The sequence below is a fragment of the Anser brachyrhynchus genome, assembly GCF_964034855.1.
Source record: "Anser brachyrhynchus genome assembly, chromosome: 7".
Taxonomy (NCBI): domain Eukaryota; kingdom Metazoa; phylum Chordata; class Aves; order Anseriformes; family Anatidae; genus Anser; species Anser brachyrhynchus.
Window position 1 is genome coordinate 7,745,296 of NC_137701.1, and position 25,879 is coordinate 7,771,174.

At 39.4% G+C, this 25,879-nt stretch overlaps 1 protein-coding gene across 5 annotated transcripts in view; it reads right to left on the reverse strand.

The window, feature by feature from the left end:
* ZNF804A (zinc finger protein 804A) overlaps positions 1-25,879 on the reverse strand; it is a 420,932-nt gene that overhangs the window by 378,645 nt on the left and 16,408 nt on the right. For 2 of the 5 annotated variants that reach the window (XM_080598895.1, XM_080598899.1), the window contains exon 1: positions 10,415-17,388. The exons of the other annotated variants lie outside the window; for them this stretch is intronic. In XM_080598895.1, coding sequence (XP_080455021.1) covers positions 10,415-10,463 — 49 coding nt within the window. In that variant the 5' untranslated portion in view covers positions 10,464-17,388. Of the gene's footprint in view, positions 1-10,414; positions 17,389-25,879 lie in introns of those variants that run through there. 5 annotated transcript variants of the gene reach the window in all.

A 25,879-nucleotide genomic window follows, 5' to 3' on the forward strand; every position in this document is an offset into this window, starting at 1 on the left:
CTGTGGTACTAAACACCTGCTACAGTAAGCTGTGCCTGAACTCACAAGTTTGCAGCAACAGCTCCAGACGTGGACTTTGTCAGGACCAAGCCAGGTGTCCTTGCAGACATGAACTCCATCCGAGCACAGGCCACCCATATAATTTTATCAGAGTTGAGATTTTAAAAAAAAAAAAACTACATGACAAGTTTTCACAAAGTCATTGCAAATAAAGATGCAATGCTCAGAAATGCAAAGGAGCACCTACAGCCATACTTGCTCTAGCTACACTGGTCAGGAAGGTTTGCTGAAGATCGCCTGCAAGAAAGCAGGATGGGTGCTTTGAAACGAAACCTTGAAGATCAACGTTGAATTCTAAATAAGTTTCATTAAGTGGTACAAACCACCTCAGGCAGTACTTACATCTTTACTTAGATTATTTGGATATATTTTTGATATACATAAACATTATACCAAAACAGCAACCTTCTAGAAGTTTGTGTTCAGTACAGTACATTTCTTTACAGCTTTATTTAATCCCCATTTGCTCTGCGAGGTCAAGCAGTACAGCCCAGGGGCTGCAGGTGGGGCCCATAGCAGCTGCCTGCACATCAGTTCCTGCAAGAATAGCTTGATATTTAAAGTCTGAGCTGTCACATCTCAATAATGTCCATACCAAATATTTGATCATTCTAAGCTATTCTTACTACATACTGCAAGCCTTTCTTTGCTTGATAAAGAAAGGAGCTAGCAAGGCCTCTGCTAATTTGTGGGCTGTTGGAACCATCCATTAGCCACCCAGCAGAAATGATGTTCCTCAGGGCACCATGCAACATGTTGTACCAAACCAGTGAGCAGGTCACATCACTGTTACGTCTAGCACCTTCCCGAGCCAGCGTGCTTCCACGGCCTTGCCATCTGTCACATACATCATACTTTCAAGAACTGAATTTTCAAGAGCCTGCTTGTATTTGGGTTATATCACACACCATAAACAAAGCCCTTCATATGTTTAGGAAGAGTTCAGTTTTTGTTCTTGTTTGCTGAGAAAACACCAGCCTGGGGTATCGCTTCAGCTCCCTGGAGAGATGTCAGGGAAGAGAGATTTGACCTGCTTTTGTCTGAACACGACCTGGGAGGCCTGTTATTTCCTGAAGACCCAAGGGGACACAACTGGCTTGGAGCAGCCTTGCTCGTCTGTAGAGCTGGTCTTAACACCTGCCATTTCTCTACTCCAGCGTGACACTGAGAAATACCTCAGTTTTCTCAGACAGGGCCTTCTGTGAAGCTATTTTATTCACGATTGCAATGGCGGGCGTTCGGCAAGCAGGAACGCCCAGTAGAAGTCCACCATAACCTTATATTCCCTAGTACCCGACGCTTGATTCCTCCCCTGTTTCCTCATTGACTGAGTACTACAGGTTCACAAACTACTCGACGCTTACTACTATACCATATATGTACAATTGTATTTGACCAACCAGTAATTTCTCCTTTTCCTTTTGTTTTTTTTCCTCCTTTCTTCTCTCATGACTTTTTGTTTTCACTGATTTCGCACTGCTCGTCCTGCTTTTCTTAGCTATCCTCCTTATTTTGGGACAGTAGGACCTTCCCCTTAGCTGCTTAACATCCTCCCCACTGAATATGCAAGGTTAGTGGAATTTTCCACTGCAAAAACACAACTTTGTTTCTCCCAACCATCCTCACCACCCCTCTTCATACACTGAAATGGGATGAAATGAAATGGGTTCAGCTAAAACACTGACCACCTACACCCAGGACCCACCAGGATTCCCGTCACCTACTGAAGGGAAGGGAGATCCTAGTGGAAGAGCCTCAATAGGCAACGCAGCCACTGAGTGTGGAAGGTGACAATGACCACTGCTGGTGACATGAGCCAGACACTGGGATCAAGTGTTGGCTACTTGAAAGGCACAAAAAAAAACAGCAGGTGAATTTGATATCAAAGTTACTGAAATAAAATTTAGCTTGATATTTCAAAGTCTACTCAGACTTTAAGACACTCGATAGCAGAAAAGCTGAAAGATACTGCAAAACTCTGCGTGCCCCCGGCAGTTAAGTCAACTTATAATGAGCCATTAAATAGCTTCCTGTAGTCGAGTGCTAACCAAACTAGCTGGACTTGCTACAGATACTTTAGCTGGAACACAGCAATATAGTAGTCTTCCATCATAAAGTGTGACCATTAAACTCTCATTGCAATTACTACCTCTATTCCTGTGTGCATAAAATTACAGTAAATGTTGAGGTGGAAATCACTTCTAAATTGATGCTAGGGTGTAAAATACAATTTTCTGTTCAAGTTATTTCATGATAATCCCAAATTTTATTTACAAAACAAGGGGAGAAGTTCAGGTGAGCCAAGTTTTGCAGCCCAATGCTATAAAAAAATAAATGAAAATGGGAAACACCTGACATGTCAAAATAACTACATAATTTAATCTCTTGAACAAGTTTCCACTCATTGTCTCTAATTAGAAAATGATACAGGAGCAACCCATTCCAAGCACTACCCAACACTGGAGCTAGGCATATCTTAAGGAAAAGCAACCATGTTTTCCAAATATTAGCAGATTAATATGTTCATTTACTGGTCAGTTCACGTGGGAGTTGAATATACTTAGGCAAAAAATGTATCTTCAATTTACAGACATTAAATTAGCATTAGAAGAGACTCCCCCAACCCAACCCACCCTCATCCCTACCCCCATTAGAGAATGCCGAAGTACTGCAGCATTTTGACATGGGTTTTGTGGAAGTATTCAGCTCAAGGTTAGAGCTACTTCCCATAGCTACACGTAGAGCCACACTAACAGCCAGTTGGAGCCCTTGAACAGGATTATCAAGGTCTTGCTTGAAAGAAATGAGGCTTGATGGCAAGAGACAAGAGGTATTTCTCTTGGTGGAGCAAGTTTGTTGCTACACACCAAGAGAGAACCAGGCTGTGCCATAAAACACCGACCTCTCCGGATGTGACAGATTAAGGCTCAGATTATGTCAATCAGCACACACACACAAGTTTCCAACACCCACTGAAGCCACTCATCGCTCCGAGCTACCAGAACCCTGCTCACAGACAGTCTGTGACTAGAAAGGGACGACAGTAACTCAGCTTCTTAAAGCTATTTGCTATTGTGAGTTACTCATTCATTCAGGCTCTAAACTGTATTTAGATGTGTGAATCTTCACTTCCTTGTGAACAGTGAAATGGCACTGTTATATTTGAATTTTTCTTTGAATGTTTGAAAAGTTTTTGCCAGTTCCTGCTGGGGAAGGAAACTGGAGATCTGTGTACACTCCCAGTTACCATTTACTTGTAAAGCAGTTTTATTACTTATTATTATAAATTGTTATTGTAAAGCAGTTTTACATCAGAACATAAGTATCTCACTTCTGAGAGTATCACGCCCATGCCAGCAGAATTCCCCAGATAACCACTAATGTCTGGATAAGAAACTCCTAAGTGTAGACGGAAATAAAATTAATTTATAGTTAGAGCTGGAAGAGTATGATGTACCTCCATTAAGTGTTCTGGTTAATATGTTGTGCCGTGTTATTTAGGTAATGACAGAGTGCCCAGCTCTGTACAAAGCAGAATGCAAAGAGACAGGCAGTGGCATACACTGCACTCAAGGTGTACAGGCCCTATTTTCCCTTCTTAGATTGCATCTTCAAAAAACTGTAGTCATTACAATGGTTTATCTTTTGTGAGAAAAACCTTTTTTTTTTTCTGACAGGGTCTTCTCTGAAGCTATTTTATTGACAATTGCAATGGCGGGCGTTCAGCAAGCAGGAGCGCCCAGTAGAAGTCCATCATAACCTTATACTCCCTAGTACCCGACGCTTGATTCCTCCCCTGTTTCCTCATTGACTGAGTACTACAGGTTCACAAACTACTCGACGCTTACTACTATACCATATATGTACAATTGTATTTGACCAACCAGTAATTTCTCCTTTTCCTTTTTTTTTTTCCCTTCTTCTTTTGTGACTACAGGGCCTGTGTTTATTGTTTTTACTGATTTTGCACTGCTCGTCCTGTTTTTCTTAGCTATCCTCCTTATTTTGGGACAGTGGGACCTTCCCCTTAGCTGCTTAACATACTCTCCGCCTGCACAATGACTTTTGAACATGCAAGGTTAGTGGAATTTTCCACTGCAAAAACACATTTTTGTTTCTCACACTTTGTTCCTCAATTATTGCTGTCAGTATTAGGAATTGCAACCGGAATGCAGACTTTGTTACACATGAACATCAGCAGTGCAAGTACCCAGTAGTGCCTCCCTCAACCTTACTCACTGCTTTTATCAATATCCAGGTGTGACCAGGTAGCTTCTGCCAGGTAACCTGGGCTGCATCAGTGATGTGTGCTCAAACATCAACATATTGGCTTCTTTTAAAGCAAAGCTACAGTATCCAGGATTTTTTTTTAATGATTTATTCCTATGAAATGAGAAAAGTTATTCCTATCATGCCTCGATATCAAAAATTTATTCTTGTTCTACAAGGAAAAAATCCATCTTTTACAGAAACTATGCAATAAGGTGTATGCAGAGCCTTATTTCCTCCCAGCAACCCTATTACCTAATAGAATTTTATTCCACTGAAACTGAGACAAGAAGATCACTGCTAAATCAATCCAACCTTGTCACGCTGTCTTTATAGACCTGCGCTATTGCAGGCTTTTGATCACCCACAGAACTGGAAATTGATGGTTCTGTGCTTGAACTCAGCCTAGCTTTCCCCAGAAAATTACCCCAAACCTGTAATTCCAAATTTCTCACTCTGAACAGAGTATAAATATCCTGATGCACTTGCCCAAACACTGATGTTGCTTAAGTGGCAACGCCAAAATGAACCACCAGAAAGACTTATATTTGAGCTGTGCAGGAGACGGAGGGGGCCTGGTGTCACTTTGGTATTTTCAAATGTAAAAGTAGATTTAACAAGAGGATTCTATTAGCTCACACATTTACTCTGAGTAGGAGGTCTCACTGGGGTTGTCAGAGGAAATTATATTTAATCAACATGATGTCAGTCAAGTGCTTGTCAAACCTACTACAGTTTTTCAAAATCCAAAATAGTTTATACAATAATTGATGAAAAATTATATGTAGAGATCTGGCCACTTTAAAATAAATTACAGCATTCAAGCTTTTTCTAAGAGTTTCTGGCAGGAGACTTTGTTAGTATGTTTATTTTAAAAGTCTCCATTTCTGTACTGTTCAATATCATCCGATTTTTCCCTCCAGGAGTATTACTGGGGACACGTGCAAGAATATAATTAAGTATTCTGCAAGGAAAAGTTACGGAAGACAGGTATTAATTTAGGCCATCTCTCTTCCGACCCAAGCTGCATTAGAGTTAGAGCTTCTGAAGAGTGGACAGCCTTCTCTTCAAGAAATACTGTCTGCCTGGAGATGCCCTTCAGGGAAATGCAGTTTCCTCCTGGGGAATAACGCCTGCTACTGGAGCTGCCCCACGTCAGAGGTTCATCGGCTTGACACCGTGCCTTTTCAGTAGCAACAGCCCATGCACAGAAATAATAGACAAGGTTTAAAGGCTCCAGACAGAAGAAATACAGATGATAATCTAGGAATAAGGTTTGGAAGAAGCTGTAAACGGCAGCTGAGGGCTAACATTAGAACCATCATCTTGAGCATGATTGCAGGCCCCAGCTTTGATGTTTGACTATGGTATGGGTTATGGAAGAGTGTAGAAAACCCTGGATTGCTTCCACTGACGTCTAAATGTTCAAAACCCTCAAGGAGGGCAAGGGCAAGCAACTGGGAGACATTGAGCAAAGCTCTAGAGAAGAGTTCTTGGTGTGTCCAAATGCCCTGGGGTTTGGAGGCTCTGAAGATTAACCTGGCATTGTTGACAGCCATCTTCAAAGCTGCATCCTGGTTTACATGCAAGAGTCTACCTGCAAGTATGGGGAATTCCTGGAAGGGAACAGAAGGGGATTTTTTAATTATTATTTATTATCTTTTTTAAGTGTAGTGAGGGTCTGAACAGCAAACTAAGTCAATCATATTCACTAACTCATAACGACTGCCCAGTGGAAATAGCAGGGTTTCCTGTCACACAGGGATGTTGGATAGAAAGGCTGACCTACAGGGAGTGGGGCACCACGAGCCTGATCACATTAACAGACTGTGAATGCTGCCCCAGAGCATCGAAGTCCCTTCATCAATGTGTGTCCATGATTAGGGTCAGGGCACAGAGCAGAACCCACTCACTGGCTTACACAGAGGTATATAAAGCCTTTGATGGATGAAACTGCTTCATGAGCATTTGCAAGCTCCAGCGGGAGCTCTCAGCACAGATAAGCATCACCCATTCAAAAGGAATTATTCATAGGAGGAACAGACATCCCTACAGCACAGGACAAACAAGTCATCAGCCCCAAGTCGAGTGGGAGACTTCTTTTTTCCCCAATTTGATGCAAAATCCCCTTAAGTGAAGGGAGTTCTCAGTGACAGCCTGAACCATGTTACAAAACAAACTGATAGTCAGATAAATGGGAAGAGAAACAGTTAACAGCGTTGGTAGTATTGCAGTGAGGCCCCATGCAAAGCAACAGATGCTTAACTTCACTTTAAAAGCTTAGTTTGACAGGCACAGCTTTGTGATTACTGTGCACATGAGAGTTCTTGGCTGTTGTCCACTATGCCCAGTCTATAATAAATAGGCTTCTGAGAAACTTAACTTTCTCTTTTTCAGCTTTGGACGATGACATTCTGGAGATGGACCTCTTGAAATCACTGTTTTGTTCTGCAGTTACTGACAGAGACAGCCAAGGAAGCGAAGACAGTCTCTTCTTTTCTCTTCTTAATCATATTAAGCTAGAAATACCTACTAAGGCAGCATGCCCTTCCGCGACATACAGTTCAAGGTTATACGTCCGTATTGTATCTGTACACATTTCAGGAAAACCCTGAGCAATGCATCCGCACATTTAGTGATACTTGACAAAATGCTGCTTCATTATTTGGAAAGAAATAACAATTGATCAGCGATCTGGCTCTGAAGTAGCTGACTTTTTACTGGGATACCTGTAATTTTCAAGCAAGAAACCAGAAACAATACACAGGCTTTTGTCCAGAAATCTTAGTCTCAGCTAACAGCATACATAATTAGCTGTAAAAACGCATTTAACATTTCATACCATATAATTAGAGAAGCAAACATGCTGAGCTTCACTCTCAAAACACCACCAAAGTACTTCCAAGCTCAAAATATTCAGGATGATTTGTGGCTCTGGAGTGGACCTCAAAGTTATCATCATAACAACCTGACACTGGAGAACCACTCTCGCACAGCACTACTGATTCACCATTTAAATGGACTTCTGTCCTACACTGTGTGCTCTGTAGTCCACAAACAGAGAATTACAGTTGGAAATCTTCCTTATTGCCAACTTTCCCCCTACATCATTACTACAGATGAATGTAGGTATTAGTAATCACCTAAGTTGTGCTTTTCCTTCTTTATGGTTGTTTGACACCGTTTCAAATAAGCTCAAATACAATTTCCAGAATTTAATGCAGCCTATTTTTAGCACTGCAGAAGGTCTGATTACATTTTTTTTTTTCCATTTTACTATTTGGTATAAGATGGGCATTCACATTTAATCATATCCATAGATTACCTCAATGAATACAAATGTGTTACATTATCTTTAAATAAATGAATGTCAATATGTTCTAGGGTAACAGAAGTAATTGCATATTGATAACAGTCATTATCATAAGTCATGGTTGCTGGCAGAAAATCCACTTGTATTTTTTAATAAGGTGCAATATTATGGTCTATTTTGAGATGATAGCTTTCTATTTCCCCATACATGATACAATATCACTTCAATATAGCTGGCAGACCCTGCCAAAAGATAAAAATTCAGAATGTAAACCTGCAAATTGTCAGATTTTACAGTCTTTTGAAGGTAGGGTGGATATTCCAAGTACCTCAGCAAAAGAGATACGAAGGAATCATTATCTGTGCCAGGCTGATGTACCTTCAATTCCACTCACTACAGCAGATAACAGTGACTAGCACATTATCCTGAACTCATACAACCAGATTTCAGATTTTGCTTTGTACTTTATTGCAGTTTGCAAAGTAATCCAGAAGACACTTGAGAAAGGGACATCTTTTCCTCATTTTTTAAGAGGCACAAAACTTTAAAGCTAACTCAGATATTCCGGATGCATCTGCTATGAGAGAGTAAGGAAGCTGTAATACCCAGTATCAAGATTGCAGGCTCTCGTTCTGCACTGCTGCTCTACGTTATTGCTTTAAAGGAGTAGAAAGAGAAGTTGATAAAATAAGCAGACAAATGCAGAGTCCTGCTCCGTGGACAGAATACCCCATCAAACAGTACAGGCTGGAAAAGGACCTGTGGGGTCTCATCTGGCCAAGGATTTCAACTCGAGTTGATAGTGTGCAGATTAGCGAGCATGGCAAGGATAAAGAAAGTCAAGTGCCTGCATCCCCCTCCTTGGCAGCTGTGAGGCCATACCCGGAATGCCCTGCCTTGCTTCGAGCCTCTGTACTCAAGAATTGACAACTGGAACAAACCCAGCACTGGGCCACTAAAACGGCCCTCTAAATGGAGGCCAAAATGGCACGGACCTCTAACAGGCCACTAATGTTGAGGCTGGAGCAATGTATAGACAGGGGTTGAACAAACAGGTGCTGTTCACCGTGGAGATATCCTATAGTAGGGAAATATTACTGCTGTCCTCAACAATGTAAGACGAGGTTACAGAGAAGACATGAAGCAAGCTCTCCTAAGACAGTGTCAGCAAAATGACACGCAGGAGTAACCACAACTTGCAGCAGAGGAAATTCCAACTACACACACAGAAAATAAGAACTTCTTGGTGGAAATAGTTAAGCAGTGGCATCACCAGCCTACAGAGGAGCCTCCACATCTCAAGACTTCCAGGATTCAAATAAACATCCTCCTGGGCAGCACGGACCAATTCTGATGCGGGCCCATGCTTTAAGCACAAGCCTGGAGCTGATGAGCTCCAGACACCTCTTTAAGCCCCAGTTATCCTGCAGTACAATGTAACGTTCTCTTAGGCAAGCTTTCCCTTCAGAAATAGCTCCTAGTTTGTAACAAGGACTGCCACAGTTAAAAAGCCAACTGAGCCTGCCCTGAATAGCTGGGGGCCATGTATAAACTTGTATGTGAGGTTTAGGAAAGAAAGGTAACCAGACTGGCTAGGGTGTTGTGCCTTGGGAAAATCACCTCAGCCCTGCCTTGGTCTCAGTCTGCACCAACATCTCTTGAGCAGCACCAAGCATTCTAGAGAGATCCTCATTTATAATCTCTCACCACAGTGTAATATACAATAACACTGCTTTTTGTATTGTGCTTACACATCTTTATTGAAGGTTCATGCAGGCAAAAGCATTATCTCTAGCTGGGTTTGGTCTTCAAGGGAGAAATTGAACTGGAATTGCAGAGCTGGAACATACAGCGGATACTATCGTAAAGAGCTTTAACTTGAAATAAAGACTCTTGGAGAAAAACTGTTTCGAACTCCTTTAGAACAGAATTAAAACTGTAAGCTTCTATGCGAGCTTTCAACAGAATCATCAAGCACTAAACTTCTTCTCAAGCACTTTCTTTGAAGGAACCCAGTATCTTTATGGTATTAAGGCAGATATTCTGACAAGAGGCATGCCTCACAAGCAGACCCCTCTGCCTCAGGGCACCCCAAGGCCACACTCAGGAGTGGCTCATGCCACAGACCCCCAGGACACACCTCCCCAGGGAGAATGACGCTTCCAAGCCCCTACACCGGGCTTCAAAGCACGGTTAACCCCCGGAGAGGGTGTTTTTTTCTCCTTAAAGCCTGCTCTGAGCGCGAGCTAAGCGCCTCACGCCCGCACACCCCCCGGCTCACCTCCCCCAGACCCTGAGGGCCGGCCCTGGGCGCGCGCACTGCCAGGTCGCCTAGCAACACAAGTCCGCCCCGCAACAGCGCCCCGCCACTAGCGGCAGCCAATGGCAGCGCCGGCCCCAGCCCGCCATTTTGTCTCGGCAGCAGCGGCGCGAAGTGGCGGCCAATGGCCGGCCTGGGGCGAGGCCGCCCTGAGGGGACGGCTGGGGAGGCGTCCATTTTGTTAAATGTGCACCGAGCCCGTGCAGGCTTATGTATTTACGCGTCACCGCCACGACGTGGGCTGTGCTGATTAAATAGCCTCAAGCCTCTGGCTTTTACGGGCGGTGGCAAGCCACCAAGCAAGCAGCACAGGCTTGAGGGCAGGCACCTGTCCCTCCTGCCAAGGCAGCAAATGCTTCAGCCCCACTGTATAAAAGCAGCTCAGTCAGCACATCCAGTCACCACAAAACCCGGAGAGCATCATCCATTAATAATCACAGCAAAGACGATACCTTTCTCCAGGTTGAGCTGCAATAGGCTGCTTTTTTTTTTTTTCCCCATAGGAGAGTAAGGGATGCAATCCTGTTTCCTCCACACTTAGTGCTGCAGGGAACATTTCTGCCAGAGGAGCAGCACCCTCTCTCCCCTGATTTTATAGACCAGATCCCTGATCTGATTTGCCAGAGTGCACCTGAACCATCACTTGGTTAATTGGGACCAGCTAGTGGGTGCTGCAGGCCCTCAAGGGCGCAGGTGCAAATGATATAGGATGTGTGGTGGTAAAGCCTTGTGGAAAGTGCTGGAAGGATGCGAAGGACCTCAGTGTCCTCCTTCTGCTCTGCATTTGCTTTCCTATGGCATTCTCTGTGGAATCAGTGCTCACCTAGCAGTGCTGACACACGGGGTGTTAGGCAGGAGGACATCACAGAAAGAATTGTTCAGCATGGGGGTGGCAGGAAGGAAAGCCTCACCTTCCCCTTTCTTATCCTGTGTATAGGGCAGCGTACCTCCTGAGGACAACAAAAATTGCACAGAGCCTCCAAGATCCTCTGTGGACTCTGATCTTCCCCAACTAAGTACATGAGATAGGGAAAATAAGTCACTGCTGTCATTTGTGTTACTGACATCTACCTAAAGACACAGCCTCTGTGAGGGAAGAAGGATCAACTGTAAGGTGTCCTTCAGTGCACAGTTGTGACTGTCTGTGTGAACTTAGAAATGGACCTCAGTATTCATATACTAATTACTTTTTAAATGGTAGAAGTCTGCCAATGTTGATACTATTACAAATCTAGTGTAAAGTCAACTTGAAAGCGTGCAGGTAAAGATAGTGAATTTGTAATATTTTAGCGCCTCACGAAAGGCATCTAATTTGGACGTGGAACATTTTTGCAGTGAGCAAGCATTTCTATGAATTTCAATACACATAGTTTCCCACAGATTGAAATTTTTATGGAAAGTTGCACATTTCTGAGCTGCAAATACTGTGTGTGCTTAGTTAACAGTTTTATGAGCAGCAAAGTTGTGGTTGCTATCAGGTATCATTTTCTGCTGTGTGCTCTTCTTTAACTTCACAGCAAGCATTAAGCATTTTCTTAGGAGAAAATCACCTTTCCACTGAGAATTAATCTTTTTTGATATGCTCCCTGTTTCTGACTTCCATTGGTCTGCTGCTGTCAATATCCACTTTTTGTACAAGGTGACATCTAGTGCCCCATCCTTCTCTCGTTTTCAATAAGCAGTCTACAGACTTAATTATTTGTTTGTGCTTTTTGTGTCCTTTTATATAGGACCGTAATCAATTGTTGGGAAGCTAAATGCAATTATACAGAACATTAAAAAAAAAAAAAAAAAAAAAAAAAAGCAATGCAGTTAAAAACATCCAAAAAGGGACTGAAGAAGCTAGTGCTTATGACCAACCTGTCTACTTCCTACAAATTTCAGGGTTCGTAGGATTTAACAGGATTCAGTTCACTGTAACAGCTCTGAAATTGGACAAAACTGTCAGGGATAGTTCAGTGAAGGTCTCTGTTCAATGAAACCAAAAAATTGAACAAGATATTCAGATGTATAAGAAATGAGACTAACATCAATGGTATTTATAATGCTCTTAGGTACAGCGGTAATACTGTGCTCGATACTGATCCGTATCAGAAAAGTTATGCGGCAAAAGGGATTAAGACAGAAAAAGCTGTCCTTTGGAAAGAAACTTAAAGATGGAGTTGTTTGTATTCAACAGAAGACACAGAAGGCAATATTTCAAAAATAAAAATATTTCAGATCTTTCCATGCATCTCAAAATGCTAAAGCAGATTTGCCTCTGCCACTGTCCATACATATAGAAACTGTATTATAATGTATGTGGGAATTACCTGACAAAAATAAATCCTTATTGGGTGAAGGGGTTAGAAATCACAACTAAAGTGGATGTTCAGCACAGAGGGCTGCTAACACTGTTACTAAGTGATGTAAATTAGATCAGAATTAAGTCCAAGGATCTGCTCTCCATTTCTAAACTGGTTACCTCCTACTATGGCAGATGCGAATACATATGGGAGAGGGAACAGAACGGATCCATCTAGTGGGAGGACAGTATACATATTGCTATACTATATGTGACCACGAAGCAAAGTTAAATTTCTCACATAAAACATGGACACATGTCCATGTTTTATGTATGGCATACTTTGCATTTTCAATAAGCATCACATTTAAAATCAGGTAGATCGCACATAAAAATATGATAAAGGAAAAACAGAAGTTACATTGACAGTTATTTAAATCTACACATTCTGCTATATTAACTTCATAGTTAATGTTAGATTTAGTATTTTTTTGTGTTTCAGCGTGGAGTCCTTTAAACATACCTAATACAAAACGAAATATTTATCACTGGTAATAGGGCATGGTGGAGCTATGGCTTTCATGTCAGTCAATCCAGAGTATCATGGTTATATCAAGGAATAATTTACCTTTTTTTTTTTTACCTTGTTATTAATCTAATTATGCATCATTGCCTTGTCTTTATTCTTACTCTTAACACCCTTTTTTTTATTTTTTTTTTTAACAATGACTGTGGAGCATACTTTCCAAAGTGAGTTAGTGATGATCATTCACTGCTATGGGCTTCTGTTGATGTTTCTGTCAAATAGTAGCAAGCTGTCTTTAAAACAAAAGAGCTGAGCATCATTATGGGATATCATACAAAAAGCTTCTGAATTGCAAAAGCGTGTAGATTATGCAAAACTAGGTCTTGCTTGAAGGGTGAAAGACAAGAAGCCTTCAAGTTGAGACCGGTTGTGAAGTGAGAAGTGGGGCAGTTTTTAAAATGTTAGGAAATACCAATGAGAGAAGCCCAGTTAAACCAGAAATAACATAGTTTCACTAGTCTGAAAAAAAAAAAAATTTAAAGGTATTTTCAATGATGAAAAATATATTAGATAGGTTATTCTTTCAAAACGGGCATAGTCCTGCAGGAAAAGGATGAAGATGTCATGTAACAGGAGAGGATGCAGTTCTCTCCCCCTGCAGATACAGGTGGATTACAGCAGGGAGATGCACCCATTCCCCTGCGTGTTCTGTGGTGCATCAGTTTTATTCGTGCTCCGTTAGTGCACACAACTGCCTGGCAGTAAGAGAGACATGATGGAGCTTTCAAAACAGTTAATGACCTACTAAACTGCAGCTAGTCTGTTTTGCTTTATAACTGTGTTCTTAGTATGGAGAAGACTGATTTAACAGGGAGTGAATCCGGATGTCTGTGTGCCTGTCCCTGTAAAGCTGAATAAATGATGGATCCATTTTGTTTTCTGTGTCACTGTGCTGTTCTTGCAGCATATTTACCATGATGAAGAAGTTCAGAAGAATGCTGTAGCCGGTCACAAGGAAAAATGAGAAGAATGGAAAAAGGAAAAGAAATGAAATATTTTAAATATATACAAAGTTGAAGGCCTAAGGAAATTGTTTCCTGATGTGAGCATGCAGAAAATCTAACTAAACAGACCATCTCAGCTCTGTGCAAATGAGACATTTTTCTTAAGATGCCTGCAATCTTTCAGGCACAGGGTAAATTACTCATTAATAATAAATAAATAAAGAATAATAATAATAATAAAATAATGAAGACCATTGTAATTAATTGCAAAATGTTCTCTATATAGATTTTCAGTGTACTTTTTTATAGCACTAAATTCCTAGAAAAAGTTGGATTGAATTATATCCACTTCTAACTAGTTTATTTACCAATAAATTCTAAGCAGTTCTAGATTAACTGCCCATATGGCATAATAGTCCAGCATTCGGTATCAGGTGGCATTTATTTGTTCAGGAGTCTACCAACACTTTTCAGGGCTATTAACATCCCCTAAATTTAAGTAATTATCTTACACTTCGTAAGCTCTTTATGCAGGCTAGGGGAAAATATACAGGACCTCCAAAAGACCATTCATAGCAAGAACTTAGGTTAGCACTTTGAATTGTGTGCTCAAATGTCCTTTCTATATCAATCGTGTGGTAAACTGAGGGAAACTATTCTTCTAATTCAGACATTTCAGTTAATTGCCAAATGGCAAGAAGAAGAAACATCCCCATTTTCCTTCTTTTTGAATACTTCCCTCAGGATCTCATTTGATCTTGTGGGTAATGTACCATTTTAAAAGTAGCAGGATTAAGCCTTTAGCAAAAAAGCAAAATTGCAGAGAAAAAGAATATGAAAAAAAAATTGGATGTCAAATAATTTAGCCATTTTTCAATGTTTGCATTTCAAATACTCTGTTACATCTATCTAATCAGAACATTTCGTTATATTTTCTATCAAGGTGTTGATTTTTTTTATCTGCCCTCTGAAATGATTAATGTGAAACATTTTTCAGACTATAAAAAAAATATGTATTTCATCCTCAAATAATCTTTAAGGTAGGGGTCAGTGAGAGTAGCTACTATATAAAACATTCCACTTTAAAGATATTAATTTGTATTTTTAATTCAACTGATTGAATAATTTAGAAATGTTTGCTCAGTTCTTGGTTCAAGTGAAAAGTTCTGGTTTTCTTCTGGCCGCTTCTGAGATTCAGAAATAGCCAAGACTTACCTCAGATCTTTTCCAATTCATTTCCTCAGTATTTCTTGTAGCTATTCCTGTTTCTAATTTTCTTCATAAAATTGTATTTTCATTAATAGATATGACAGAAAATGAAGTTTTAAAGTAAGCACAGACATTGAGCACAGATTTTTAACAACAAGGGTAATTGACCACTGAAACAAGCTCCAATAAGCTGTGGATTGATTGATAAAAATTCAAATCCTTATCTTCAGAGCAATGCTGGAAGATTTGCCTTATGAGAATAGTAACTATTAAAAAAACATCACTTAGTCTTTCCAACTTCAGTTAGGGTATTTGATACTTCAAACACAGGTATCAGGGCAGACACAGAAGCGTATGCTTTACTGAAAGGTAGACCAGAGATCTAAAAATTGGCAAAAAAACATATACTATTGGGATGTATGTTTACACTTTATTGTTACCCACAGTACAATTCCGTAGTTTTAACTTCCTTTTTGCAAATTGTGTGACTGCTGGAATATTTGTAATGCCAAAATCACCAAGAGCCATGAAGCCTTGGCATAGACTAATAGGGCAAGACTCTGGCATAGGAAATAACGTGCTATTGTTCCACAAACAATTAACCATGCAAAACCATATAAAAGTACTTCTTTAAAAAAAAAAAATCTCTAGGACTTAGATAAAAATAAATCCAGCTGAGCAGAATCTTAGCTGTCATCAATCCAGATGTTGCCCCAGTTTCCTTAAGGAGAGATCAGTCTGATGTATTATGTCTACTCCCATAAGAATAAAAAACAGGACAAATACTAAACTATCCCTATTGAAATAACCCATACAGACAGCGTAGGTGATAAAATGTTTGATGGAACAGCACACAATGCTCCTTCCATATGCAGATTTGCAGCACAAACTTACATTCATCCCTCTCTTCTAACCAGAACTAGTACTCTTAGTGACTAAAGAGAATGACTGGAGCAAAAGAGTAGTACTGGAAATAGCAATTTAATCACTCGCTCACCCAACAACAATTTACCTAAACAAATTATCAAAGAGGAAAACAAAGGTTTTTATTTTTATTAAACAGCTGTTTAACAGGTTCAGAAAAATCATGACTACCATAGAAATTCCCCCTTACTTAGAGTGCTTTTCACTCATTTCAACAGAGAGGACGATGTTTAAGTTGGACTAGAGGCTGATGAGATCACTTCCATATGAGACACTTTATTTGATTACTATTTATGTATGCTGTGTTTATAATTTTAAATAAATATCCAGTTTCATTAATTAAACTCTTGATAATTTTTTTATTGAATTTGTATTTATGATAGAGATGAACAGAATGTAGGAAGTGGAAAGAAAGTAAAAAGGTCAATAAAAAGGGAAAAGATTGAAGTCAGTCTGACACAAGTAAATGTAAGAATAAAGATATCTGATAACTGACCCAGAACTATGTAAAATGAGGAGAACAAAACTCCTTTTAGAAAGGCACACAGTTGTGTTTTAAGACATGAATAGCTCCATATGCAGACCAGTGGTTAACGGGGCATATAATTTAAAAACCCAGCTTCCACAACAGATGGCTTTATTTACCACATTTAGAAACTTTACATGGGGGAATCTACCACTGGAAGCACGGTTGTGTGTACTGCAAAATAATCAGATCTGGGTCAAAAATCAGCCCTAATGCTTTGTGCCAGTGTTTATGTAAGATTGTCGCAATCTGTCCAAAGTAGAAAATTATCCAAATAATTATACGTATTTAGTGTGTGATGTTTTCCCTCCTTAAATAATTATGACTGTGTTGGAAATTATAACAGCTCGACTGGAGCATCCGTAAGGAAACAGGTTTCCAGTGCTGCTTTTTTCACTTGTGACTTTTGTAATACCCTTTCTTGCCATGAAAACCTATAACCATTCAATCTGTCGACCTTCTGGTAAACTGGGGGAAACACAAAGCCATGTAAAAATTACGGTGTGCTGAAGAGTGAAGAGCAGCTTGGGAAGACACAAAAAATGTTATAGAGAAATTCTTTTTTCTGCCTTTGATAACACTATTTGGTCCTCCTCAAATTTCCTTGCTAGTGAATGGCTGGTACCTGTTAAAAGTACCTAACGACTTTCTCTCTCCTTGCTTTTTTGGAAAAGAACACTGATGACCAGTATAAGCAGAGGGAAAGGTAAATGTTCAGATGCCCTCATGCCGTAGCACGAGGGCATCTGAACAAGCAATCAAAATGAGAAACCTATTACATGACAGGGAGGCAATGTTTTATTTCAGTTTGGATGAGAAAATGGACTTCATTAAAATGGAGTTGTTTCTTGAGTTCATGGACATTCTGCATTCATGACAGCGCTGCTAGGAGCTATCTATAAAAACTTTTAACACTTTTAGAAACTCTTAAAAACTCCTAAGTTCAGTTTCTTTCCATCCTGTTCATACAGTATCTAATAGAAATCGGGAGGGGGGAATGGGGGGGGGGGGAGAATTAGGTTATGGAACCTAAGTCACTGTTTTTTTGTTTTTCAAATTTGCATAAAAAAAAGAAGTAGCTTCTAATGCACTTAAGGTCATTGACGGTTCCAGACTGTGATTTGCTATTAACAGTGGTAGGAGCAAATTTCCATAGCAGTTCAATCACAAGCCTTTCCTGAAATGGATTTACCTGTCATTAGTACAACATAAGCTCCCTGGTCTTACTGCACTTTCCAGGCAGATCTGTGGACTCAGGGGAAGAAAAAAAAAAAAAAAAAAAAAAAGGAACACACAACTGGTCAACTGGTAGATAAAAGCACGGGGAATTGCATTATTGCATTCTTCTTCCACATTACCAATTTCTAAACAATCAGTAACCTAAAACTGTTACTAATTTTAAATAGGAATGAACCAAACAAAAGTTCTATCAGCTCACTAGCAGAAGAAATTGTTTAAGGAAAGTAAAAAGAAGTGAAATTAATTTATACCCACATTCTTATCTAACGATTAATTGTTATTGTACAAGAAACTGAAAAAAAGGTTGTTCAATGCTGTTGCCTGTCTTGGGCTACAAATGTTGTTTATTTCTTATAGACATTCACTGAAAGGCATAATCAGGATCTTGGGGGCCTTCAGAAAAAGAAGCGAGGACAACTTTAAATGCAGAAATAAAAGTAGATGTATGCTGTTGCAAGGGCTGATGGGCTGATAAATGTTACTTTGGATTTTAGGACTTGGTTATACATGTTATGTTGCTGCTACAACAGTGAGGGCCAATCTTTTCCTAATATGCTTTTTAAAATTGGGGCATGAATTTCTGTGTCTGATTCTCATTTGCAAACATACCAAAAATTTGCTGACTCTCTGATTTTTACACCATTGGTTGTCCAAGCCGTGCCTCACTCCACTGAATGAATATGATGTCTTGGCTCCGTTAAGTCCAGTGGCAGGCTGACATCTCAGTGGAAGAAGGATTTCATATGTTCACAGCAGTGTTGTAAATTGCCTCGAGGGCAGTCTCACTAGAAAAACATGAGAATATGACAAAGTCTACTGTTTCTAGCTGATGCATATCAGTACGCTAGAAGCTTACACAGAGTTTTAATATGCTGCGGAGACGTTGTGCAACATATCAATGTCAGAAATTGCCAGTTCAACACTTTCCATAATGATTTCCAAAGAGATCTGGAAGCAAGGAAAATAGATGGAAAAAGTGTTGTGCAAATTGCATCTCTTTTGACATCAGCCAATTCCTTTGAAGTGCTAATTTACAGAACTTGTCTCTTTACTCTCTAATATAAGCATAATTTTGTGTTAGTAGGCAGATAAAACACTCTGATGATGATATAGATAAGACATTTGATAACAGTTCTAAAGCAAAATAGTTCATTTTCTTTACTTTCAGGTAACCATAAAATTCTTTTTTGGAAGAATTCAATGCCACCATCAAATATAAGAAAAATAATTTTTTCATTAAAAAAGTATATATTTCTAGAAGAGCAGACAACCCAATTAACTGATATATTATGGCTAAAATACTTTGCATTTTCATCCATTAGAATGGTGGATGAAATTGGAGGGGAAAAGAGAAGAGGAGGGGAAAAAAGGGGACAATATTTTTGCATGTTTCAAATCTTTTTTCATGTTTCCATTTATTTTGCTTTTGAAATTTTCCTGACAAGTGTTCTCTCTTCAAGAAAAGTACTTACATACATCGTTCCTTTATTTGATTTGTCTGTTAATTACACTTGCGAGCAGATTTTCTCTGCCATTTGATTCTGTGTCTTTCCTAGGCCACATCAGCTGATTGTGCTCTAGCACTTGTGCAGCCAAGCTGTGAGTGTGGTGAAACAGATTATCTGAATATTCTGATATCAAGGGTCTTTGAAGGGCATTGTACACTGTGAGAGCTTAGCAGTTTACCTGTAAAGACTGAAAGAAGCTCTACATATCTGGGTCTGGGATAATTAACTAATAGACAGGGATTGCAGTGATGAATTGAGATTTCTGCTGTGTGGGCTTTGGTACAAGTTAAAATAAAAGCAAGTAAAACAAAGGTTTAATTTGCTAAGAAAATGTATCAATGTGATTGTGAAAGTAGTCATGAAAGAGAACATATTCTGGTCCTTGTGAAGCAGCCCTGGTTTTGTTCCGAGCATCAAACAGCATCAGGTACCAGGCCCTTCAGAAAGTTGCTTGATGTGGATACCAGCTTGTAGGAAAATAAAGAGAATGAGTTTACGTCTTCATGAGTTCTGTATCAAAACCAGAAGACTGCTTTTGATTTCATGAGTCTTTTTTGGGAACTGATTAACAGTTGGTTTAATAAGAGGTTCATTGCTAGCTCTCATTACTACTTTTTTCAAAACTACAGAATTTTTCTTGACATTGGCATTGTGCCAATGTCCATAAAAATTCAGAAGAAACTTCAGTGACTTAAAATCATTAAGCTAACATCTGACAGAGTCCCACGGGAAGTGTGTCTGACAGTTTGAGATGTGCTGATCGTGATGGATAACTACTCCACCTACCAGGCCTTCCAAAGTGAATTATCACTCTCAGAGAAGTCGCAGGTAGCAGGAGGTGAGCACAGAAAGTCACGTCACTGCAAAAGAGTTGGGCCATACTTCTCGGTGGAAGTGCAGCCTTCTGAAGGGGTCTGGGAAGTTCTCTCGCACCGGCATGGAAATAGACTTTGAAGAACTGCATTTTGCCTTTGCGTGAACTGGCACTGATCTGTTACTTAGCAAGAATGGCAGATATTTTTAGGCAAATACAGTTAATCTTATCAGTAGCATGCACCTGCGTAGGCTGTATATCTAATGGATATGACACTGAACACGTCTGCCTGTAATTAGGAAGGTATATAGATCGACAGTTGTTTTTTTTAGTTTAATGCATTAACAAGAAATGAGCTTTGATTTGAAAGGAGAGAGAAGACTAAATTAAACATTAAAACTGTTTTCGATCATTTAAGTTACATAGTTCTCACTCCAGAAGCTTTGATCATGTATAATCCTGTTGAAAGACTGAATTGTAATCAGCCTCACATACATTATGTTGCAATGCTGTGGCACTAGTGCATGACAGAATTTTATTTTCCATTAGTTCATTCTTTGCTGGAAATATAAACACTCTGTATGCTTAATAGTCCAAAAAATGAATGTTATTGCTTTTTAAAATTGCCTGTTAATGAGAATTTTGCTTGCTATTAAAAAATCTGAGTGCCTCAGGACCATCTTTCGAATGCTGACATACCTATTTTCAACATCAACAGCGTTGAACAATCAAAACAAAATCATCCCAGATTGTACTTTTACTAAAAGCAACCATGTTTTCTAACGGATCAAAATGGATGTTTATAGCATCTGTGGAGCCAGGACTGATTTTTAAATGGCTTCTCACTGAACTATGAACAATTTCATATCAGGTCCAGTGCAGCAGTGATGTCTGTACAAACACGTCTAGAACAAAGACAGTTATTTCTCAAGGAAAAAAAAAAAAGTTTTTAAGTAAAAAAGATAGTAGGAAATGTTGCATTGACCTGAATCATCAAATCCACGTCAATGCTCAAGAAATAGTGAATTCCTCAGTGTAGGAAAAGACAGCATTTTGCTTTCTCTTCTGAGCTCACACAGGTCTCATTTTCTGCGGCACCCACAGACCTCAGTTGGAATTAAGGATGACTGTCATTACTAAAAATCAGTACCACATTTCATAACTCTCATCATACACCCGTTGAAAAAACATACTTTTTGTTGCCTAGCAAAACTATATCTGATAGGAGAGAGACCTTCAATGGAAGCAAAACAAAGTGAAAAGAAGAATGACTGGAAAATTCCAGCAAATTATATCTACAATTAATTTGGTGGCCTGTATACGTGGAACGTCAAAAAAAGTCTGCAGGAAAAAATCATTTAGCCAGAAAAGGGGCACTTTGGACCTTAGGAGAGGGCTGAACACAAAGGACTGTGTAGGAACAGCTCCAGGAATCCCAGTCACAGTCTGTTTACCAGAAGAAATCAAATATTTGTAAGGATTTCTTTATCCTAACATACCGCTTCATTAATAGTAACTTCAAGTGCAGCTTTGCACTCCCAGGAAAAAAAATGGAATTTACAGAGTTGTCAGTTTTACAGAATATGAACTAAACCCAGATTATCCTACCTGCAGTTCTTCATGTAACAAAAAAAAAAAAAAAGAGGTTTACTATATGAATAGTCCTATTTTCCATCTAATTGGGAAAAAAGAGATCATATGTATATGGACACACTCAAATATAAAGTATGATTAAATACTCTTCATCAGTAGGGACCTTTTCATTATATACTGGCAGGATACAGAAATACCACATCTATCTGTATTTCATTTTGTCCCTCCGATGTCCTGTGGTGTTGTTCTGAGCTATAGAGAGCCATATACAAGCTAGGAGTATTTTTGGAATTACAATGTTCTAAATCTATGTTAAAATGGACAAATAAAAGCAGGAATATAAATTAAATTTAGAAAAAAAATGAGCTTCTCTCCACTCAGTTGTAAGTAAAAGTATATTCGCATTACAAAAGCTTCTTTGATGGTAGCAGATGTAGTAACTGATACAAAGGTGTCTTTGTTGGACAACTCAGAAAGGACCGAGTGGGTAAGATTAATGATGTGAGATGACATACTTCCAAAGCGATCACTCCTGTTCTAGCTGAAGCATCCTAACAGGCAGGTACCTAACACTGTTCTGGCCCATGCAGCGTTACATTTTGTCTCCAGGGCTATCAATCTGGCATACTTCAGAAGTAGTTAGTTGTGATGAGGTATGCAAGGGAGAAAGGGAGATTTAAAAAGAAAAAAAAAAAAAGAAAAAACCTTCTCTGTATGCATCACTTGATAATGCATTTTAATTATTTGGCAGCATATTGGGATACCTTTTATTTCAGCCATTTACATTTACTGTGCCAAATGGCTTTCTTTTTTCAAAGAAACTGGCAAAAGAATAGAAATAAAACATTTTTTGAAACTCACTTGTCCTAGATGAAAAAAACAAAACAACCAAAAAAAAAAAAGCAACCCCATATTCAGTTTGAGAAAAAATAAATAAATATTTCTGCAGGCAACCATACCATTAACTTTCCTTCTTCCAAAACCTCATGAAGGTATTGCACACAGCTAACTAGTGTGCTCACAAGAAAGGATGGTGCCATGACGCTGGCTTGGTAGTTTGTCTAGAGGAAGCTAAAAAAAAAAAAAAGTGCATTAAAGAAAAAGTGTTTTCTTTATTATTATTGATACTAAAAACTGAAAATAAATTTAAAATAATGCAACATAAAACTGTGTTTTTGTTTTTTAAAAAAATCATTGAAGCTACATTTGTCATGATATATTCTGGTTATTTTGCACCGCCAACTAAGTTCTGTATGAAGCAACTAATGATGTACCTATCGGAGATGACCAGGTGTGATTTAGGAAATCATATGTTCCCAGAACAGCATTGAGAATAGTGTACGGAAATACTCTCTTTCATGGTTTAACTTCTAGCCTGTCTGCTTGACATGGTATGTCTGTATGAATGGTACACTACTTCATTACGTATAAAATTATGTATTTTCCATACAGGCAATCATCAGATAACACATGCAGGAGGCAGACCTTAGCTATACATAAATAAATAGTTCCCAAAGGGCTAGCTACTGGGGCTGTATTTTCCAATACTCAAAAATACATTCTCATGCTCTCTTGTTAGATCTCTAATTTTATTATGCACCAAAATATATGGGACAAGGAACCAAGTCAGAACCTCACAAAATAAGAAACTCATATGTGATCTGTACAGCACACCAAATCAATGGCTCAGAAAGTCACTAGAAAGGTTTCCGGTCACTAACACTTCATTTGTTGTAGTAGTATTTCAGACCAACTGAGGTGTCTCAGCTATGAGCTGTAACTCCAGTGTAACCTTCTTTACTTAGCTGCTTAATATTTTGTCCTCAATACCATGATGTTAGATCAAAAACTGAACCAAAAATTAAATCAGTTCAATCTGAAACAAATACATTTGTTCTATTTTCCTTGCTTAAACAAAAAGGTCATTTCCACAAAAAAGGTTTCATTTGATCTGGAACAAAACAGACTGCACTCAATGACTGAAATGCAAGATTAGATTTCACCAAATAGCAGGAGGAGGGACCACTACCACCTCGTTCATCATTTCATAGCTGACTATAAATCTTCAGTCTCTTCTTCTGCAAGAAAACATGAAACTGCTTGGTTCAGTCCCCAGGGGTCCTACCTAAAAGCCATTCTGGGACAAGGAAGATGAAGGAACTATGAGGAACACCTCACAATCTCATGTGTTGTAACCAATTAACTAATCCATAGTTAAATGCATTCACCAGAGCAAGCAGAGCAGGTGCTCACTGGGCTCTGCTGCCAGGCAAGTGAACCAGTTGCTGCTCTTGCTGGTTATGACCCCAGGTGGCCCAGTGTCACCAAAGGTGGAAAAGCCCCAGACCCTCATTTTGAACATCTCTCTGCTACATTGCACCTCTCTGGAAATGCAGAAAAGGCAAAAGAAAGTCCCATTGGGCAGGGGATGCCTATAACTTATAACCCGAAGAGGTACCCTGGAGCCCTGCTCTGAACCAAGTCAAGAATTTTGTTTCAGTGCAAAAATATCGTTTTTTACGTTATGACCACAAATTGATGTATGATACAACCTGCAGACATAAAGGAGGGAAGATAAGCCCTTTATGAAAAGACTTTACCATAACTTTGCTCATCTACTCTAGCGGTGTCTGGAATAAAGATGAAGTACAGAGTATAAAGACTTAGAGTCTGAAAGAACAAGGAGGAATACATCTCTGTGGTACCTGGAGCCCTGTTTGTAAGGGTAAGGAAACTGAAATGTGTGCTGAGTTCTGTCCTTATAACCTGGTTGTCTAATAGCATACTGTAGCACTGCAAAGTTAATAAACTGGAACCTCATATTAAAAACATGCAAAATATTACGAGACACTATGCAAATTGAAACTGCATCATCTCAGAATTGTCTGAGGACGAAGGCAGTGATGAAATTGAAATCTTCAAATTTTTCAATTTTAAGAGAACAAATGAAGCCAACTCAGGTTGCTACATCCACCACAACCAGAAGAGCATTTAGTTGTTAATTAAATAAAAAAAACAAAATCAGAGCAGATGTTTCTAAGCATTTTTTTTAACACATACTGGGTTATACTGAAGTAGTAGACTTACCAAACAGAAAAAGAAAGGAGTTCACTCAAGAAAGAACTAAAAAGAAGTCACAAAACAACAGGCTATAGAAAGAACTGTTATGTTTTATTTTTAGATGCCTGGATTACAAGCATTTAAAAACACTTTTCTGGATTCCTCTCTGTCTGTAGTTTCCATAAATTAATAATACAAATACTGCCAGAAGGAAAACTATATTGCCACTTTGCCTCAGAAAATATAGGTAGAACATACCATCTCTGGCACACAAATCCAGTCTCTCCATTTACCATCTCTAATGAAAGTCTGTGAATCACAGGCTCACAGAATATCTCAAGTTGGAAGGGACCCACAAGGAGCATCGGGTCCAAGTCCTGGGTCTGCACAGGACCACCCAAAAATCAGACCTTGTGTCTGAGAGCATTGCCCAAAAGCTTCTTGAATGCCGGCAGGCACCAGGCCATGACCAAAGGCCCTGGGGAGCCTGCTCAGTGCCTGACCACCCTCTGGGTGAAGAAGCTTTTCCTGATGCTCAGCCTGACCCTCCGTGTCCCAGCTCCACGCTGTTCCCTCAGGCCCTGTCACTGTCATCAGAGAGCAGAGCTCAGGGCCTGACCTCGCACTCCCCTCGTGAAGGAGCTGCAGGCCGCCATGAGGCCTCCCCTCAGCCTGCTCTGCTCTGGGCTGAACAAAGAGAGGGACCTCAGCCACTCCTCATATGTCTTTGAAAGCAGATGGCTTTTTTCAAGCATTCCTGACCAAAACAGCTATTAGTCTTCTCTGTGTTCTATATTTCTCTCTCAAAAATTAACTTCTAAAATAGACACCATAACAAAGTTAAATTCCATGAGCAAACTTTTGGAAACTAAATCACTGTAAGCTTCAGTTCATTTCCTGTGCTGAACTGTGGCATTTTGCTATTTATTTTACATTAAAGACATATAAAGTCATTAATGTCCACTTAGAAAGGTTCAGAAGACTTGCTATAGTCCTCTCCAGAGGCGATGGCAGTTTCCATGAGAACACTGTAATTTTCAATACAGATGAAAGAACAAAGCAGCTCTTTAATGACAGAGTACATATTGAGATTAAACACAGCAGGTTAGTGAAACCTGCTCAGATTTCAAAAGGACATTGCATGAACTGAGACTTTTAGAGTAGAATAGACTTGTTCTCCCTGCATCAAGCATCAGAAAGCATTCCCTTTGGCTCATGTGTTCTACTTTG